Source organism: Protopterus annectens, chromosome 2.part1 (genome assembly GCF_019279795.1).
Source record: "Protopterus annectens isolate FY-2018-M chromosome 2.part1, PAN1.0, whole genome shotgun sequence".
Lineage (NCBI taxonomy): Eukaryota > Metazoa > Chordata > Ceratodontiformes > Protopteridae > Protopterus > Protopterus annectens.
Genome location: NC_056729.1, coordinates 769,240,783 through 769,261,474, shown reverse-complemented (window position 1 = coordinate 769,261,474; position 20,692 = coordinate 769,240,783). Strand labels below are relative to the sequence as shown.

At 40.0% G+C, this 20,692-nt stretch overlaps 1 protein-coding gene across 1 annotated transcript in view; it reads right to left on the bottom strand.

Moving 5' to 3' along the window:
- The window catches only part of TMEM165 (transmembrane protein 165), a 321,260-nt gene extending 301,993 nt beyond the window's left edge, over window positions 1-19,267 (bottom strand). The window contains exon 1 of the mRNA XM_044062476.1: window positions 18,928-19,267. Coding sequence (XP_043918411.1) covers window positions 18,928-19,128 — 201 coding nt within the window. The 5' untranslated portion in view covers window positions 19,129-19,267. The remainder of the gene's footprint in view (window positions 1-18,927) is intronic.
- Between the last annotated feature and the right edge of the window lie 1,425 nt (window positions 19,268-20,692).

The following is a 20,692-nucleotide window of genomic DNA, read 5'->3' as shown; positions in this document are numbered from 1 at the left end:
GACTTTACAGCCTCAGTAAAAACCCTGCATTACCACTCTCGTGCTTTTATTGAAATATGTCCTTAACTTCTCCAAATCTAACCCTTTTGTGAGGGAAAAGAAAGTGCTTTCCATCAATCCATTTCATTGGAATGGCTATGGAGCCCTTTACCACAGCTCTTAAACACATGTACAAGATAAAGAAAGGCAGAAATTATTTGAATTCGTTAAATCTGTAATGCTGGCAATATCTTACCCTTCTAGACCCAACAAGGTAATTTTTCAGACATTTCAGATTATAAACAAACTTCAAAAAGCAACTTTTGACAAAAGCCTTCCACCCTGGTAAGAGTAACTGGCCGAGTGGCACTTTGGATGCTCTACAGCCTGGATAAATTCAGATTAAGGAAAAAGGGGGAAAAAAAAAACAGGCTCATGAGCCCCATCACAGATCTAGTCAGACTACAATTTAAGATTTTTAAGTAATGCTTTATCCAGAAAGCTCCTGACCAGTGATGTAGCCAGAAAATTCCATTTTGTAGTCGCATACTCTTTTTACTGCCTCCCAACCCACCTGCCATTTAAAACATTGGGTACATCTTTCAAAATGTTGGCCCCCCCAGCAGTTACCAAATGTACACATCATTTTTAGTGTCTCCCTCTTAAACCATTCAAGATATTTACTTATTTACTTTTTAGATTAGTAATTCTCTCTGTAAGCAAGTTACGTACCTGTTTATTTATTATCCATTTACCATTTGTTAACCGGGTTGGTCTGGCTGGGCAGATGCATTTTTTCAGCAGAGACCCGAGAAGAAAAGCTCCATTACAGCAATGATTTTTTTTAGAAACAATTAAATATTTAAGCATACAATCATGAGGAGATAAATACATCAAAAATGTTGAAGAGAAAGAAATATTGAACATAGATATAAACTGTTATGTGCCATATAATCACAGAATCATCATAATCATTATTTCAATGGGATATTGCTAACCTAAGTATAAGAGTAGTGAGGCATACAGTGCCAGAAAGGAAGGTCTTGGCATAAGGCAAAAGAAAAGCAAGAGGAAGGACAGACAGGAGGTAGAGATATATAGTGAAGACAGGAGTATAGTGGGAGGGAAAGGTCAAAAAGCAGGGAACATAAAATGCAGGTAGGAATAGATATCTGTAAGAAATAGGGGTAGAAAGAGGGGGGGGGTTAGACAGAGTTCAAGCAGGATCTTTAAAGGGGCAGGTCCAGGAGTTAAGCAGATATTCCTTTATAGCAAGTTTGAATTTCCAAGAAAAAAGTACTCCACAGAGGGGAGTACAGAGAGTATGCCTAGCTACACCCCTACTCCTGATCCACTAGTTTCTGCTACAAATTCATCTTTCTTAATGCATTTCTAGATAGAAAAGGAATGAAAAGAATCCTCCTGTAGGACTGTGGGAAAGAACACGTTAATGGTAGTGTTTAGTTTCCATAAACCTCCTTATACATCCAAGGCAACCACTATAAAAATTTCTTGTCAAGTGAAAACATCAACATCTCAGGAAAACTGGTGGCATTAAACACCTCTGGAAAGAGCTGACAGCATGTCAGGAAACCAGGCTGCCTGTTGTAAATGAAGAAAACAAATTCTGAAGCCTTTTCAAAGCAAGCCATTCCTAAAAACACAATATCTAAAGTAAAGAAACTCTTACCCAAAGCTTGTTTTTTCCCTCATGTGCATTCGCTGCCTGATCAGACCCCTTTCAGCCAACTGAACAATTCATCAGGGTGGTTAAAAGGATTTTTTTTCTATTCGACCCATGCAACAGCCACCCCCACTCCCTCACTTTCTCAAAGGAAGCTTCCTTCAAACAGATTTACCAATGAACCCCAAAGCACAGGAGGCAGTTTTCCAGGGAGAAATGTAGCCAACCAGTATGCCTTTGAGTGCATGCAACCATCCTCACCCCCTGACAGAGGAAAGTAGGCCATGGCCCTTCACTTTTCTCTCCCCCTTCCTGGCTCCTGTTGAGCTAGGGCCACTAATCAAATCTAGGTCATCTGGTTTGCAGTCAAACCTCTGTTCCTCTGTACCACAGAGCCACGTTCAAAGCAGTTACATGCACAACTCACTCTATTAAAGCTCCTGAGACATATGCAAAAACGTAATGTACAAATTCACCCTGACTTTAAGAGGGGGTAATATGTCTGAAATACTGGTAGAAGCAGAAAGGCTTCATTGTTTTGCACTCCATAGCTACTGCACAAATGAGAATTTTTTTTCAAAAAAACTGAAAATTAAGAAAATTACTTACCCCAAGGTGGTGGTGGGGATTTCCTCTTTTTTTAATTAGAAAGTTTGGGTAAGTCTGTGAAAGTAATAAACTTAAGGTGCCAAACCAATAGCTTTATGTTTATAAACATTAGATGATACACGAGTATTACTTCTATAGTAATTGCGTCAGAGAGTAAATGAATCACCTGGAAACATTCTTAAGATACTGACAAGACTTAAACAGTGCAGACCCTTGTATTCAGTCAAGTAACAAGTCAATTCAGAGGATTACCGCTAAGAATTGTTAATGAGATCCTTCCTATAGGCCACAGTTTGAGTACTTCAGCCTCCATTTGCTTACTATGCAACTCTGAGCAAGTCACTTACACAATGCCCCCATGCTGCTCCTGAAAAGGGACATTTATGTGCAGCAGGCTTACCCAGTTCACTAAACACACAAAGAAATTAAAACACACTTGGCACAGCAGTTCTCAGCTGAGCTTTTCTAATCCCTGAAAAGTTGGGGAGGATCCTTCCCAGAGTATCTTAACACTTTGTGGAGGTGTCACAGTAATTAAAACAGTAATGTAGGAGCATATTTCAAAACCACATTACATTTAGAAAGATGAAGACAACACAACCAGATCAATATGGGACCTGAATATGCATTTACATAACAGCTAACATTCTTGAGGTTCTTCTCACTGTACACAGAAAGCAGTACTCAGACTTACATGCCATGATGTACAAATGTGTCACAAAGGCATGTGAAAATGACTTGTACCCAAAGCTCCATGAGTGAATGATGCAATCAAAGCAAGGTGGATGCTGAAGGCAGCAAATGAATGTGTAAGGCCAACTACGATGAGGTGGAGGAATAGTATAAGGTGGCTACAGCTGTAAACATCACCACATAGGCCAAACAGGATTTTAACTTCTCATGTACCGACAACCCAAAAGGTGTTTTCTGGATTGGTGTGGTGTAGCCAAACCTGCCCGGAAATCCCCCCCCCCCCCCCAAAAAAAAGGAAACAGGATCATTATGATCAAGGAATTGATAACAGGACACTAAGGAATAAAAATGCTTTTAAGACTGAAATTCTACTCTCTTTGAACCCAACCCACTTCAGCAGTTTCTGACCACTACGTTTTAGCTATGGTATACATGTGAAAGACACTTTTTTCTGAAAAAAATGTACACAATCTCAATCGTATGAAAGACAATGGTGATATAAGCTGCATTCTGTACTTGAGCACATATCACATCCAATGGGACCCAGATGTAACATGCTTGGCAGCCTAGAACACTGTATGCCAACTGGTAGAAGCCATCAATATAGCCAACTATACATCTCTGAGAAATTCTTCCATTTTCTAACAATTTTTGGGTTAACAATTCAGTATAAATTGTACTTTAAGGTGCCAAAGTACCAGAACAGCTGCACGGCAGATTTCTGAGTTTTAAGTGTCGATTCTTGGTATTGTGCTTGCTTTCTCTCTTTTTCCCATTCCTTCCATTATTAAAGATTCAAAAACTAGATAATACCCGTTTCAGAAACCATAAAAAATGATTTCAGTTTCTGATAAAACCAAATACATAGTTACAGTTTATGCATTAAGAAAATAAAATGTGTATGTTTGTTGTGAAATGAATGTAAAGGCATTTGCGTTAAGGAAGACGTGGTAAACCAGAAGCTGTCAATTTTTGGCGTATTTAAGAAAAACACTACATTCAACTCCTTCCCCAAACATACTATCCCAATGGAGTGTCTCTCTTCTGAACTGTGGCTACCTCAGTCAGTCAACAGGTGCACTTAAGTAGAGCGACTACAGTAATTTACTACTTCTTGTTGCTGACATCACCTTCCCCAACAAGCCATATTAATGATATAACGATCATGTAAGTGCCCTCTGCGTTCATACACAGACTACCTTCCCCACAGTCAGTCACCTTCGATGTACACCTTTGATGAAGGATAGTGATAAAAATAATGGTTATATTTCAACGTATTACTCAGATACACATGCAACCCCCAGCATGCCATATTAAAGATCAATTATTTTATAGTGATTATGTAACTGCAGTTTGATTTCACATAAAAAAAAAATCAATCATCATACCTCTCCCCATTTTCTATATGGGGGTCGAGGTGCTGCATCAACTGTCACCATCTCTTTCGATTCATTGCCACTCTCCTACCTTTGGTAGTCATGCCTGCTACCGCAGATCTCTCACACAATACATCCATCTCTTTGCAGGACATTCTCATTTCCTCTTGGCTTCTTTCCATCTTCTTCACTAGACTGTCTTCCGCTGTCCTGCATATGTGCTTGGACTGCTATAATCTCTTTCCATTGATCTTCTCTGCAATTGGAGCTACTTGGGCTTATGCTCTGTAGTCCTCACTTCTTCATCTGCTCCACAGTGTACATCATCCAACCCTTCTTAGGCAAGTCATCTCCATCATCTCTAGCTTCCTCAACTGCTCTACCTTCAATGCTTGCACTTCTGGCTGCATCTTACTTTTCAGCTTCTTTGGCATTCTTCTGTCACATGATGCCTCAGTAAGCTGTAGACACTCTGATTCTAACTTTGACCTCATTCAGACTTCCCCTTCTCTTCAAATCACTTCTCCCTTATACCTGAAACTGTTAACCTGTTCCACTATGTTCCCTATCTACCTCAATTTTCAGCTTCACCTGATTTTCCAAATTTGCTGCCATTACAGCTTATCTGTACTGTTTCATCCAGTGTACATTCAACAAAATTGAAGTTCTTGTTGACAGCCTGCCCGTAAAGCCACGCTATCTCCAACATGTTTACGAATGTTGTCTATCTCCAGTATGAACTGAAGCAAGCAGAACCCTGATGGATATCTACTCCAAACAGGAACCTCTCTCAGAGTCAAAGCATTGTTTGTACTGGTAGAAATAGTGCAGCCTATGTACAAGGACCCAGTGACACTAATGTTTCTGGGACTTTGAACCACTGTAGGACTGCCCAAGTCAACAGTCTTGGGACCTTGCCATATGCTTTTTCCAGGTCTAGGAATGCCCAATTGGACTCTTCCCTCATTGGTAGTTTTTTGTCAACTACCTGACTGCATCAGGTCAACTGTGCTGCATCTTAATCTGAATCTGAGCTACAAATCTCCCATCTTACTTTGGCATATTCATTTATCAATCACCCTCTCCAGCATTTGCAGGCAGTGTGGGAGTCCGATACCTCTGTACTGCCCACAGTTGTGAATACCCCCTTTGTTTTTACACACTGACACTAGAATGCTTATTCTCCAATCATCTACGAAAATATAAGCGTTAAATGACATACACAGAAGGTGGCCATGTGTGAAGAAACAATGGCCACAGTAATGCATTAAACCTTGTTGCTCCTAGACACACAACACTGGTTCCTCACAAGTCACAGCAATGCTCTTGTAACTGCAATTATATACTCTTCTCTGCTGTCACAGACAGACTGCCTTCCCTCACACATCCAATGCTAATTCACATTCTGTGTGGATTTCTGATGTTAATACTATCACAGTAGTGTACTTCCTAACAGGAATAATTTGAGTTGCCACACTTAAATCTGAGGCAACATTAACAAGGTGCAGTAGTATAACAATCAATGTTGTAGTCTTGTGGGTTAAAATCAACAGAACAGAGCCCCTTCTAATAAATTAACATACAGTTATCCTTACATTTACATTTGTGATTTGCACAGTTGAGCTTCTTGAACTATAAGACTAAGACAACAGGACAGTTGTGTAATATCTTACCACAAATGTAGATGTTCTTCTTTTCACTGTTGTAGCATTCCTGAAAAGAATGGATACCTCGCCCCTGGCAGCCCATCGCTCGGCCAGTATGGAAAAGCTTGAAAAGGATCTTGCTTGTTCAGTATGTCACATTTATGCTCCTTGTACAGAACACAGGGCATAAAAAGGGACGTACAGACAACTACCCAGAACTGAACTGAATTGCCCCAGAAGAGAACAATCATCATAGGACAAAAAAGTCCATGCAAATCCAGAAGGAAAAAAATGTAGAATAAAAAAGAAGGGGGCTGGAGGGAAGGAGTGAACACTGCAACAGTGAAGAGAAGGACATCTACTGTTATGGTACGACAATGTCCTTCTATATTACTGTTCCAGTATTTCTGAAAGAAGGGAGAGTAAAAAAAAAAAAAAAAAAAAAAAAAAAAACAGTATGTGAGGTGGAAGGCTGAAAACACCCTTCAACAAACCCATACACAATGGTTTCAACAAAACCTCCACTAGCCCCATAAACCATATCCAGCTTATAATGCTTAGTAAAGGTATGCACTGAAGACCAAGTAGCAGCTTCAAGGATAGAACTGGTGTCCAACCCCATGAAAAAGGCAACAGAAGAGGCACTAGCCCTAGTAGAATGAATTCTAAACAGAAGCAGACAGACATTTGCCATGAAAATAACAAAAAGAAACTGCCTTTGATATCCGGGAGGATATGGTTTCCTTAGAAAGAGCCAAACCCAAATACCTGGGATGAAAGGAAAGAAAAAGGACTTAAAAATAGTAGTTTTACCCAAACAGTACCCGAGCTGTCCGTGCAAATACAAGGTATGCAGGACCCTCTCAATAGCAGACTAAGGAAAAGGGGGAAAGAAAAAGAAGGGAGTTGTACCTGTTGATTTAAGGACAACTCATTTACCACCTTGGGCATAAAAGAAGGATTAGTACGAAGGGAGTCCCTGTGAAAAAACAAAAAAGGAGGAATGGCCATAAGGGCCTGGAGCTCAGAAACTCTCCAAGCAGAAGTAACAGCCAACAACAAAACAAACAGTCTTTCAGGTACAATGTTTTACAAAGATGTAGAATCTGCAGGCTCAAAAGAAGCAAGAGTCAATGTTTCCAAAACAAAATTAAAGTCCCAAAGACGAGGAATAGGTTTTCTTGGGGGCCTAATATCCAGTAGAAGAAATTGTTGGGACCTCAAAACAAGAAGTCAAAGAAGGAGTCAAGAGCAGACAAGCAGAAATGGCTGACAACGGGCCTTCACAGAAGAATAAGCAACTTGCACAAATGGACCAGATGGACGCACACTGAGAGAGAGTCCTGGTTACGAGCATGGTACAAGACTGAAAATCTCTTCCATTTGGACGTATAAGATTTTCTGGTTGAGAGTTTCCTTGCCTCCTGTAAAACCCCGAGCATATCCTAATAAGAAAGGTGCCAGAAAAGAATCAAAACCCTATCGTCTATAGATTCATAGGTTAGTACTAAGCTAACTGCCCTTGCGAGCCATTTTAAGCCTAACCAATTATGCCTTGTGAGATTCAAACCCTGCACCTTGTGTTTGTAAGGCAAACACCTTAACCATTAAGCCAGTCTCCCAACCTTTTCTCCCAACAATTTCAACTGCAGAGTGGACAAGTGGGGATGGATGCGAAACCTCTTATCTTGAGTGAGGGGATCTAACCTGTGAGGTAACGTGTGATGACTGCCCCTGGCCACATGCATTACAAGGGGGAACCAGTGCTGTCGCAGCCAAAAGGGAGTCACTAGCAAGATTTTTGGGGAGTTCAGCTGAATTTTCTGCAGGATTCTTGGAAGCAGAGGAAGAGGAGGGAAAGCATAAAGAAACCTCCTCTTCCATAGAAAGGATAGGGCATCCATTTTCCAGGCTAGACGGCATGGCACTTGAACAGTACAGGGAAAACTGTCTGTTCAGAAGGGAGGCAAAAAGATCTACCCGAGGAATAACCCAGAGGGGAAGCAAAAAGATCTACCTGAGGAATAACCCACCAGTGGACAATGTCCAGAAACACATCTTTGTGAAGCATCCATTCGTGAATCTGGGTTTTGGATCTGCTCAGAGAGTCTGTCACAAGATTCTTTCCTTCAGAGAACAATGTACACTGCCCGAAGAGTTAACAGATAACCGAGAGCTACCTCCCAAGCCTGAAGTACTATCCTGCACAGGAAGATTTTGTTCTCCTCTGCTTGTTGACATACCACATCACAGCAGTGTTGACTGTGTACATCTTCAAGGAGCCTGGAGAGAACATGGGTTGAGAAGCCTGAAGGGCCAGAATCAGAGCCCTCATCTCTTTGATGATATGATCGGACTTCTGATGGGGAGGCCAGAGACCCTGAACTTTCAGGTGACCAACAGAAGTCCCCCACCACATGTCCAAGGCATCGGTGAACAGCTCTTGAGAAGGGAATGTAGGCTGAAAGGGCCAGCCCAGGTTGAGAGCAAACTGTCAAATCCACCACTCAAATTCCTTTTTGAGACAGGGAAGGAGAGGTACACAAAGTCAATGCTGCAGCCAAACCGATTTGAGGTCCAATTGCAGCTTCAGCATATGTAGTCTGGCAAGAAGAAACACTAAAATAGAAGAGGCCATGAACCCCAAGGCCCAAAGAAACTTCTCAACTGGCATGGAAGTCAGGAGAAGAGACTTAAAGAAAGCGGTCAATGACAATACCTTTAGAGGCAGAAGCGAGGCCAACATTGGCACCATTTGAATCCAGCAATACAGATACACATGATCCTGACAGAGAGTCAGGATGGACTTTTGCAAGTTGATATTAAACCCCATACTTTGAAAAAGAGAGTTGGTGAACTGCAGATCCTGCAACAATAGACTGGGAGAAGGCACCTGAAGCAAAAAGTCATCTAGACAAGGAAAACTCTGAATACCTTTGGGCCTGCAGAAGGGAAATCACAGGAGCTTGGCATTTTGTGAATGTCCTTAGGGCAGTAGAGAGGCCAAAGGGAAAAGCAGAGAACTGAAAATGAGAGTAAGACACACAGAAATGTAAAAATTTCCTGTAGAAAGGGTAAATAAGTATAAGGTAAGCATCTTTCAGATCCAAGAAAACCAGAAAAGCATGGGGTAATAAAAGAGGAAATAGAGATGAAAGAGTAAGCATCCAAAAAGATGGAATCTCAATAAAAGGTGTTGAGCAGAGAGAGCCAAAATACATTTTCAAGTGCCCTCCTTTCCTGGAAAAAAAACACCCGGGAATAAAAACCCTGTCCCACTTGGGAAGGAGGAGAGGGGTCATATGGTTCCTTGGTCCAACAGGGACCCTAGAACCTCCAGGAAGTGGGGAAGTTGAGGAGTCCCAGAAAAAGGAGGGAGAGATTTCCATACCATGAAGCAACCCTGACAGATGATGGAAAGAACCCAAGAGTCTGAAGTGATAAGATGCCTATTTGGAAGACAAAGGGAGAGCCGAAGGGAAAAGGAACCTTGTCTAAAGGCAGGGGGACAAATTGTCAAAGAGAAGCACAGGCTTATCAGATAAGGGAGGCATTCTGGGCCACAGAAATCTGAGAAGCCTTAGCAGAGGGGGCCCACCTGCCTGCGAACAAATCTAGGAGGATAATTCCTCTGGCACTAAGGGGCAGGAGAGAAAAAATAAGTATGTTTAAGGTCTTGCAAGGCTTTGCCTTTCTCTTGAAAAGACTTACATACGTCAGCAGCATCAGTCCTAAAAAGGTGAGCATTATCCAAACAACTTGGCGTTAATGTCCTCTAGAAGAGACTGGAGATGAAGCAGAGAATAATGATGGACCCAAAAGCCACAGTCCAAGAAGAGGTGTCAGCAGCATCACGGCTACACCCAAGGGAGTGTTGAGCCACTTGAGAAGCAGAACCTAGAAAAGATAAGGCAGAGGATTTGCCATCAGAATCAGGGAGGGCAGAGAACAGACAAGCCTAAGCAACCAAGGCCAGAGCATACCTGGTCATGTGGGTCTGACAATTAATAGCCCTAAAAGCCAAAGTAGAAGCAGTGCAAACTTTCTTGCCAAGCTATCCTTAGAAGACAAAAGTTTGGAAGACAGCAAAATTTTAGGTTTGTCAGAAGAAAATGACACCACAGCAGGATCAGCAGAAAGACATTTAAACAGACAATCCTCAGGAACCTTACAGAATCTATCACATTTCGTATGAACAGGAGGCTGAGAATCGGGAGACTTGGAAGCACCAACGAAAGTATCTAACAAGGCAGCCAACACAGGAGGAGCTGCCAATGGTTTAGGACTATCCACCTAAAGCAAGTCTAATATCTTCTCTGAATACCCAACACTTGAGAAAACCCCACTTAAAAAGAATTCTAGCATCCTAGCAACTGTCCCTCAAAGGACAATTCCTTGAAAGGAGACTCAGGGTTAACAGACAGGAGTCCGCATCAGAACCACAAATCAAAGGTGAAGGCCTCTGAGAAGAATAGGACAAAGATCCCTCACCAGACGGGGAATCCTCATCCAAGGAATCAGGTTCCCTAAACTGTTTATAAGGGGGTAGAGTTCCAAGGAGGAGCAGGTACTGAAACCCCTTGGAGGAGGCAGAGAACAAGCCCTGAATAAACCATTCCCTTTGAGAGTTCACAAGGTAAGGAGAAACATGCTTTATATTTTTTGTCTTTTCTTAGAAGGGACATCAACCCGATCAAGTACTGGTGGTTATGACACTTGGTGAGATTTGAGATAAGAACCCAAAACTTCCTCTGACCAATATCTGTGGAATCCATCCAGGACCACCTGAGATAATCAACTGTGGTTCCCCTTCGACGTCTGGAGCAGACGCTTGCAAAGCCTCAGAGGATGTGCAGAAAGACTGATCCATGCCGGCCTCTGGCTGTGTCGCAGCAGAGGAATCCAACATAAACAAACAACCTACAGAGCTATTACCTGCTTCTAGATGGACATCCGGTGGAGGCTGGACAGCTAAAGAATTCAACTGAGACTTCCTGGCCTTCTTACCAAGCGCAAGTATTTTGGGGTTAGAGGATTCTGCCATGGTACCCTTGGCTAACTAAGTTGTTGGTTTTCAAGATAAATGGCCAGGGAAGACAAATGGCTTCTGAGTGTCATAGGTATAAACTCCTTACAAATACTACAAGAGGTATGGTCATGGGAAGCTGACATTTTCCCCCTCTTGGATGACACGAACTCTAGGTAGTGATAAAAAAATATAAAACCTAGAAGCAAACTTTTTTTTTTTTTTTTTTTTTTTTTTTTAAAAACACTTACCTGGCGTTCTAAGTCAGAACAGCAGCAAAACATTAAAAAATGGCAACAATGGCGTTCAAACTGGCAGCAAAAGAAGTTCTGGGTATTTGCATCTATACATCCTTTTTATGCTCTATGTTCTGTATGGGGATCATAAATGTGACATACAGAGCAAACAAGACCCTTTTCAAGATTTTCCACACTGGCCGAGCAACAGGTTGCCCGAGACAGGATTTTCCTTCTTTCAGGAATACTGCAACATTAATATAGAAGGACATCTGCAGTTAGTTACCTCATGAAACATACCAGTAGTGCAGTCACACATTCACAAATACACAAGTAGAATGCAAAATCCTACTTATGAGTTACCACTATGCTGCACCTTAAGCAGTCCTCTGGGAACAGTGCTAACAAGGACAGACTCAATTTTGTTGCAAACTTATCTAATGTTAGATGATGTGCCAGGCACATACGCTAAACTGTTTGCTGCATTTATACGAGAACCTAAAAAAGACAACCTTAGCTCAAATATACTCGTTGTCAATTAAAAAATAAATAAATAAACTTGGTTTAGGCAAGTTTGATACTCCGCTACAAATATTAAAAAGTAAAAATTTCTTTGAAAGGCAACATAATTATTTCTAAAAAGTTTCACATTAAGAAAATCTCTGTCCATCTAGTTCCCAAGATTACAGTTTGTTAAAAAAAAATCCTCTAGCAGCACATGCACTCTAAAACCATTCACAACAAGACTGTAAAATGAACAAGGAAATTACACAACTGCCCTCATGTCACGAGTTTGCTATCCTTTAGAATTTGCTGTTGATTCGAATTTTTAATTACTAATTTGCATGCAGAAAACTTACTTGACATACAGTACCTATTTGTTAAGTTTATGAATTTCAAATCAAGTCGGTTGCAAAATAACCTCTTACACTCTTTGCACAACACTGACATAATACAACTGTAGCTGTTGTGTAATTGCAGAGAGAACAGCAGAAACAGAAAGCAACTTCGCTAAGCCTCAGTTTCCATTTAAAGAGCGACTAGTGTATAGTGTCATATAAACAAACATGCAGCTATGAAATTTACAACTACACATCAAATTGTTACATACTAATGTATAGAATCATCGCATTTCCAAAAATAATTTAAACTAGGAATGTCTACTGCAGCTGAAAGGAAAGCTAAGTAGGGCAATGAGCTGCCACTGGCAACAGTTTTCAACGTGTAAAAGAAAAGGTTACAAGACATGACAGGACTTTCATAATCTACATGTGCTGAAAGCTGTAGTTACTACATATTCTTTAGCTACACCCCCTCAGTACAGTTAAGAATCATTTTTTTTAAACCAACATAAAAAAAAAAAATCTCAACTCACATTCTTCAGTTTTATGCTACAATTTTTGTATACTAAAAATAAGGGATATGCAGTGCCACTTTTATCCATTTAGCAAAAGTTAATATGGAAATGTAGAATAAAAAGCTAAACATTCTGACGGCAAAATTAAAATGCCTCAATAAAGCTCCATGAATAGAACTTATCTGGCAAACTTAGACAACTGATCAAAAGAAAGCAGTGATAACGCACAATGGTACTATTTTGCAACCGACTTGATTGTGCTCAGCTGTTCTCATGACACGTAATGGGTATTATAGAATAAATAAGAACACAGCATTTAATTTGTCCAGTGTACAAATTAATAATGCTGTATCTAACATCAGACGTAGGGATTAGTACTACAGGTCTCATCTATGACAGCATCTTTACTGTTACTGAACAAACAGGTAAACAGATGCTTTTATTTTTTAAGCAAGCGAGAGCGTGCTACTAAACTGACCCTTTTCAGCCTTAGCCTGAGCTCACAAAAGAGAAACTGACAAAAACAAATTCAAAGTACAAGTAACTTTTGTTAAAACTAAAAGAAGGCCTGAATACTGAATATTTTGTGCTAGACCAAAGATGAAAACATCAAGTTTACTTTAGGCATCATTGTTTCCGTAATCCAGTAACTGCATCAATTTTGTTTGTGTCTTTCGGCTTTTCCCGGTTAGGGGTCGCCACAGCGGAACTCCGGTCCACTAATGGTTGGTAGTGGATTTTTACGTACCGGGTTACCAGCCCTGATGCACAACCTTCAAAGAAGGCACTCCCCATTCACGTATGCCTCCACACAGAAGACGCTCTAGCTGAGAATCGAACGGGACAACGTCTTGCTATGAGGCGACAACGCTACCGCAGCACCACCACCGCAGTCAGTAACTGCATCAATACCATTCAAAAATGACACAGACTTCGTCAGACCCTACCTTACTATTTCACAACTGTAAGTACCCAGTCATATGAGCAAAACATTTATACAAAATTTAAAAGAACAAGAATGTCGTGTACTTTAAATGCTTTTCAAAGAATACAAAAAATACATAAATCTACATATATTTATGTAGTTACAATTTAGCTTTAAACCCATTTATAACTTATAATTTCATATTTAAAAAATGAGAATAATCAAAACAATAAACATAACACTGTTATATCTCCTGTCACAATTTTGCTGCATAATGTTTAAGAACACCTGTTACTGATGTCATACATTTGCTTAAACTCCTTTCAGTTTTGCCTACATAGAATGACTTGCAGTAACTGCAGTAGTTATGTAGACCACTCCAGTAGTCCCACAACTGCAATCAAATAATCTCACAACCCTCAATACCAATTCTGTCTCTCACAACCCTCAATACCAATTCTGTCTTCCTCCAAGACGTACGAACACAGACTGCAACAGCCTCATGTTCTAGTCCCACTAGTAGCGCTCTCATTTATCTTGTCTTTTGGCTGGGTATTCCAGTATAGTTTTAATATTGCTGCCCCTTCTGTATATAAAGACAAAATAAACAGATCTACTAGTGGGACTAGAACATGTGGCCACTGCAACCACTGGTCATATATCTTGGAGGGAGACAGAACTGACACCTATGGACATTAAAGGGTTGTGAGGTTAGCTGACTAATTGTGCGACTACTGGAGTGATGATCTACGTAGCTATTTGCAATTACTGTAAATCATTTTATGTAAGCAAAACTGTCATTCTTGAAAAAGACCCAAAAATCCAACAGGTGGCCAATGGGAGACTGTTAGAGAATACAAAGAATTACAGTGACAATTGAGACTACATGCAAGGAGCACCCTGGTCTTAAGGATAATGTGTCAGTTTTGTGTTCTTAAACTTTGCGCAGCAAAATTGTGCCAGCAGACGTAACAGTGTCATATTTGTTGTTATACTAGCATTATAGTTTACATCAATGAGTTATGCTCACATTTTACATTTTAAATTGTAAGTTCTAAATAACAGGTTTAAACTACACACAAGTGGAATTTGTGCATTTGTTGCATTCTTTGGAAAATATTTAAAGTAAACCACAAGGTTTGCAGTTTCTTTAAATTTTGTATGAATGTTTTGATCACATGAATGAATGAGTATTTAAATTGAAAGCTGTAATGGTTAAGATAGGTTCTGATGAAGTCCATGTAATTTTGTATAGACAAAAGCAGTACACCTAGCATTAAATAAATTCTATTTATTTCTGTGTTGGTGTCTTTTTGAATATTATTGAGGCAGTTATCTTGGATTCTCTGTGTTTACTGTCTCTTTGCTACTTTGTGTGTCAGATTGGTAATCATAACTTTGAAATTCAACTACTGAAACACATGCAAAAAGTAAAATAATAAAAAGATCATTAATGACAGAAGTATAGAAAAAGTTAGTACATTCATGTAAGCACTATTATTCCGTTCATGACTATATTTTCCAACTCAAGTTCAAGTTCATGGACAAATGTGCCAAAAAGGTTTTCCAGTTTCAAACGCTTAGCTTTAAAATAACCATAATACATACTGTTTCTCATAATTTGATGCTCCCTTCTGCACAAAATGTTTATAAATAAATTGAAATAATGCAAAATTTTAATATACAAACTTTTGATACAGATGTTCTGCATTCTCTACAGCTGCTTACAAGCTTGCCCCCCTCCCAAGTTATAAACCATGGGCTGATGCAGAGTGAGCGGACCAGTGTTGAACAGCTACAACATGATCATACACTAAAAAAAAATATATCCAAGTGTTCTTTTAAAATTACTAGTAGGGCACTGCTTTCATGGAACATTTCAAATTCTCCCTCAAGTTGTGAAAAACATTCGACACTTTTACGAAGTACACATGCTAAAGTCTGTGCTTAGCAGCTAACAGGAACAATGCCAGACAGCATACTTGCTGAGTGGACATTCTCCTGCATGATACCTGAAGCTGTGATCTTGCTTTTGATGGCTTAGTTCAGCAGAGTGTACTAAACAATAAAATATGATCACTATAATACATGGAAGTGCTAGGCTTCCAAAAAACTCTTTCTGGCTGCTGCACAGGTGACCCTCAGTAACAGTAGCACTTTTACTTAAGTTACACTGGGAGGAGGCAAACACAAGCATAACAGCCTTCAGACCACTGAAAATTAACAGAATGTGCTGGCCTGTTACAACAAAAACAGAAAGAAAAACTACCAAGTAACAATTACAGCTCCCAATCATACATAGGTTCATAGGTTTATACTAGGCTATCTGCCCTAAGGCATTTATAAGCCTAGCCCAAATTATTGTGGCTTACGCCACCCCTTATATGAAAAAATACTGTGCCCATTAGTTTGTTGTGCCTCTGTCCAGCAGTGACCCAGAGATGATTCCCGGGGTAAACCTACGATCTCCCATCCACAGGTCTAGATTTCTCTTGAACAGAGTCAGCGAGGTGCTCTGCCTCACATGGACCGGGATTTTATTCCACAGCATAGGGAGTCTCTGAGTGATAAATCTATCCCTCCAGCACGTCCTATTTATATCCGTGCTAAGGTTTAAGTCGCTTGCTCTAGTGGTTTTGGTGGATTTGGATTTTTGAGGTGGAGCATGTCCATTAATTCCGGGTTGGACATGGCCTTGTATGTCAGGCACATGTCACCTCTGAGCAGACGGTATGCGACTGAATAGAGCTGGAGTTTCTTCAATCTGGCAGCATATGACAGATTTTGGAGTCCCTTTATCCTTTTGGTGAGGAACTTTTGGGGTCTCTCCAATTGCTGCAGATGTCGGGTGAGATACATCCCGAATGGGGCATTGTACTCGATCATTGGTCTGATAAGTGAAGAGTACAGGGGAACAATGACCTCACTAGATCTGGATGTGAATCCCTTCATGATCAGGTGGGCAATGTAGAAGGTCTTTCTAACCACTTTAGCAATGTGAGTGTCAAAAGAAAGGCCACTGTCAACCTGGGTCCCCAGGTCCCTGATAACCTCTTCTGTGCTTAGTGGATTGCCACCTATATGGTAGCTTGGGGTTACCTTGTTTTTCCCGAAGGGTATGACTATACATTTTTTGGCGTTTAACTTCAGGCCATGGCTCTGGCACCAGCTATCTGTTTCCGCGAGTCCCCTCCGAAGGACATCAGCGTCCGATGCACCCTCCACCACGGCGCCCAGCCTGCAGTCATCTGCAAACCCCGCCAGCCAAAGTCCCCCCACGCCGGCCCGCACCTCCGAGATCTGCAAGATTTAATAGATGTGTGTAGAACTCGGGGAGCTTTGTTACCAAAAGATGAAGGGACTATGGTCCTATCCCAAACTCACTCCAAATATACATATATTGTAGTGTCTGTTATACTTAACAGAAAAAAAATGTAACTTTACACTCACAGGAGGCATATGAAACCAAGTGTTAAAACACACGCCCCCTTCCAAACTTACTGCTATTCACTGCATGGATCCTGAAGTCTTGTACTGATGCAACAGCATTTTTTTTTTTGTAGATGTACATGTGTGTGTTTAGTTGTATCAAATAGCTATGACATAAATACACTGTAAAATTACATTTTAAAACACACGCATGATTTTGGCATATTATCTCTCTTCCAAAGTCCCCAAAGACACACACAAACAAATACAAATATGTATGACAAATACATTGTAAAATTACACACTTTTTTTTTAAAAACACATACCTGATTTTGGCCCATTATCTCTTTTCTAAGGTTTCCTGTTTTTTAAGTTTGTCTCAATGCCTTTGGAAAAATGCATGTGCGTACACACACTACTTTTAATTTGCAAAAAATATACACTTTTGTTACAAATAGATTTGTCCTTAACTAGTTATAGGGGTATGGTGACTGTATTTATTATGTGGTTCAAGTCCTACTTCTACCATCAGGTTTTTTACCGCATTCGTTTCATTACAGTGTTACAACATCAATAACTTGTACTGATGTATAAATGCTTTTGCAGTCTAAACGGCAAATTTTAGCAACATTCTTGGTTTCTCAACTTCCTAAAAACAAATGGCACAGCTGGGTTGTTTTTTCCTCAGGTATGCAGAATGCATCCAAACAAAGGAACAACCTTTTTTTCTTAAGCCTCCTGCGACTACATCCAAATGACTGAATGGGGCTGTTGTGTTGTTTTGGCTAAAATGATAAAGCAAAAGTATCCAACATATTTAAGGATGTAACATAATAGCTTACAATACAAACAAGTGCTATTCAATAAAAGAAAATCTATTTACAGACCAAGTTTGTTTTACATTCACCCTTACTGGAAAAAAAAAAACACGAGATAAAAAGGGACAAGTGTTCTCTGCTGCTTTACATTAAAACGTGTGGCTACAGGACAACTCACCCATAAAGAAGTATATGCAAAATGTACATATTTACACGAGCAACAAAGGACTACAAAACATTTTCTAGACTCAATAATGATTTAGAAAATACTAATCAAGAACAAAAAAGAATCAACTAGGACGTTCGGTTTAGAGTTTACAAAAGCTAAACTGTAACATCCGAAAATGGACATGAGTGTTCAAAACGTCCCAAAGAAAATCATAAGGAATACAGTGGAGACATTACGGTTCCACTGTTCTTGCTGTACAAGCAGGCTCCCCCACAGTATTGGATTCTACCCGTGGGACAACCCAGCATTCGAATACGATAGAAGTGAACTTGATGTCACTGCTGGTCTTGCTCAGCATACCTCTCAACAACTCAGTGCAAAAAATCTGGACAAAGCCAGACAAAACAGAGAGACAAAAAATTGGGACATATTTTAAATATTGCTCTTATAAACTCAGAAGCTAGAGTAACAAACATAGCTCTCAACCTTCCATCTCCAAAATAAGGAACACTGGCCCTCACAATGTGGAACAAATGGGCAAAATGTGGAACGTGTGGCTTACTAACAACTTCAGCTGGGAAGGTCATAAGATGGTTAAAATATGCTGATTTTACTTATAAAGAAGATCTTTTAATGAATTAATATGATTTATTTCTATTTACCATGAATTTCACTTAAATTTCCAACAATGAATGTGTTACAGACCCTTTCAATGTGGAACTTCGAGGAACATGAACTTTTTAAGACCCCAAATAAGGTACGTTCCTCGTAATAAGGTACAGTTGAGAGGCATGGTAACAAACTTTGTTTTAACATGTATTTGAAGTCTGAAACTCAAATGTTATTTAGTGACTTCAATCCTCTGATCATCACAGTGATTTGCCAGAAAACCACAGATTTTATGAGGAACAGACCAAAAATCTGGACAGTTGAGAGCTAAAGTGCCATACATTTGCTACTCCATCAACCCAGACCATTACCTCTTGCTTAACATCGGGTTTTGCCAGCTCTTCCGGTAGCGGCTGCTGTTGCGGCGGTCGTTCTTGTACTTCCTGAATCCCATAGACATTGGCAAAAAATGTGATATACAGAAAAAAGAAAAACAGCACTGTCGGCTTTCGACTTCTGACAGCTCTACAGTTACCCAACAGACTAGTAATACTGCAAAACTGGAGCCACATAATATTTACAATACAAACAAACAAATAAATAAAAAAAACAGCAGAAGATATTATTTACAAATACTAAGCGCCAGCCACGTTGCGTTGCCGGCTCGTCGTCACAAGCCGAACCAGGAACAACAACTTTCAACCAAACTTGAAATGCTTCGCTACTAATCCCACCTCCTACAATTGCCACGACTCATGTCAACCTTGCTTATCTGGTTGAACCCGTAAGAATCCGGGAAGTGGAAACATACGTAATCTTCCTGTGCTGTAGAGCGGCTTACTGCTACGTTTTTGAGTTCAGAATTTTTTGTTTGGAGACTGTATTTGGTTACTTCTAATTTAAACCACATTTTCTCTGTTATATCGTTAACAGTCGCTGCAAAGTTACGTTAGTATTTGCGGCATCTTCATCTTGTAAAACTGCAACGCATCTTTCAGTTTCTCAAATGTCTTTCAGAATTTTGCTCCATCATAAAAACTGATGATTTAAGGAGAAAAGACTGGATTGCACTTAAAAAAATACTGGCAACAGTTGGAATTGTAGGCTTCTTTTATTTCAGAAAACGCATATTAAGTCACACGCTCTTCTTGTCTTTTTTTTTTTTTTTTTTTTACAAATTAATGGTTCTAATGTTGTGCAAAGTGTCCCTGATTCTAGAATTAAGAGGTTGGGAGTTGGAAAAGGTACGTGGATTGTTGGGGGTGCAGCCATTCCCACCGTAGCTGTAAACTTGCTAAGAGGCCAGGATTGAACCAAAACCATAGCAATGTGTAACAAACACTCAGAATGTGGAACACCTTATTTTCGCACTGCGGGAAAGGGTACCTGGACTATGGCCATTTCAACCAAAATATACATGCGCACACACACATTCCCCTCTCAACTGCTCAGAATTTTGGAGAACGCCCAAATTTTTGCCTAATATTTTTGGTCTGTTCCTCATAAAATAAAATCTCCCCTGACCACATTGTACTGAACTCTTGCTAGTGAATAATTGGGGCATCGTCAGGATTAGGGTAGCATTGCTACGTATACATTGCCCATGGCATTATGTGTCGAAGTACATAAGTACATCATATAGAATTTGCAGAGTATAGTACTATGGATGCAAGTGGGTCATTTGCCATGGGGGCACATGGAGAAAAAGCATCAAAGGAAGATGACAAGCACACATTATTTACAAAGCAACTCCACCTTACAGAATATGCAGAGTACAACAACACAGTGATTTATAACATTCCTGTAGGTCTATAGGAAAACTTGGTAGAAGGTAAAGGGGTGGTAGGCTAGAAAGTGGGAGAGATTAAGAAAAAATGATTTACAGGTAATTGTGAGAGGTAGAGAGGAGGAAAATGAAGTAAAAGGATAAATGCTGCAGTCAGCCAGGGGATGTGCATGAACAAAGCCAGTTGTCAGTTAAGAGTGTCTTGAGAAGTGCTTTAAACTTGGATGGGTTAATAGTATTAAGGATGTGTTGCGGGATGGAGTTCCAGGCTTTGGAGATATGATTGGAGTAAAGAGAATCAACAAAACTGTTACTAGATTTTGTGTCTTTTAACAGGAATTTGTCAGAAA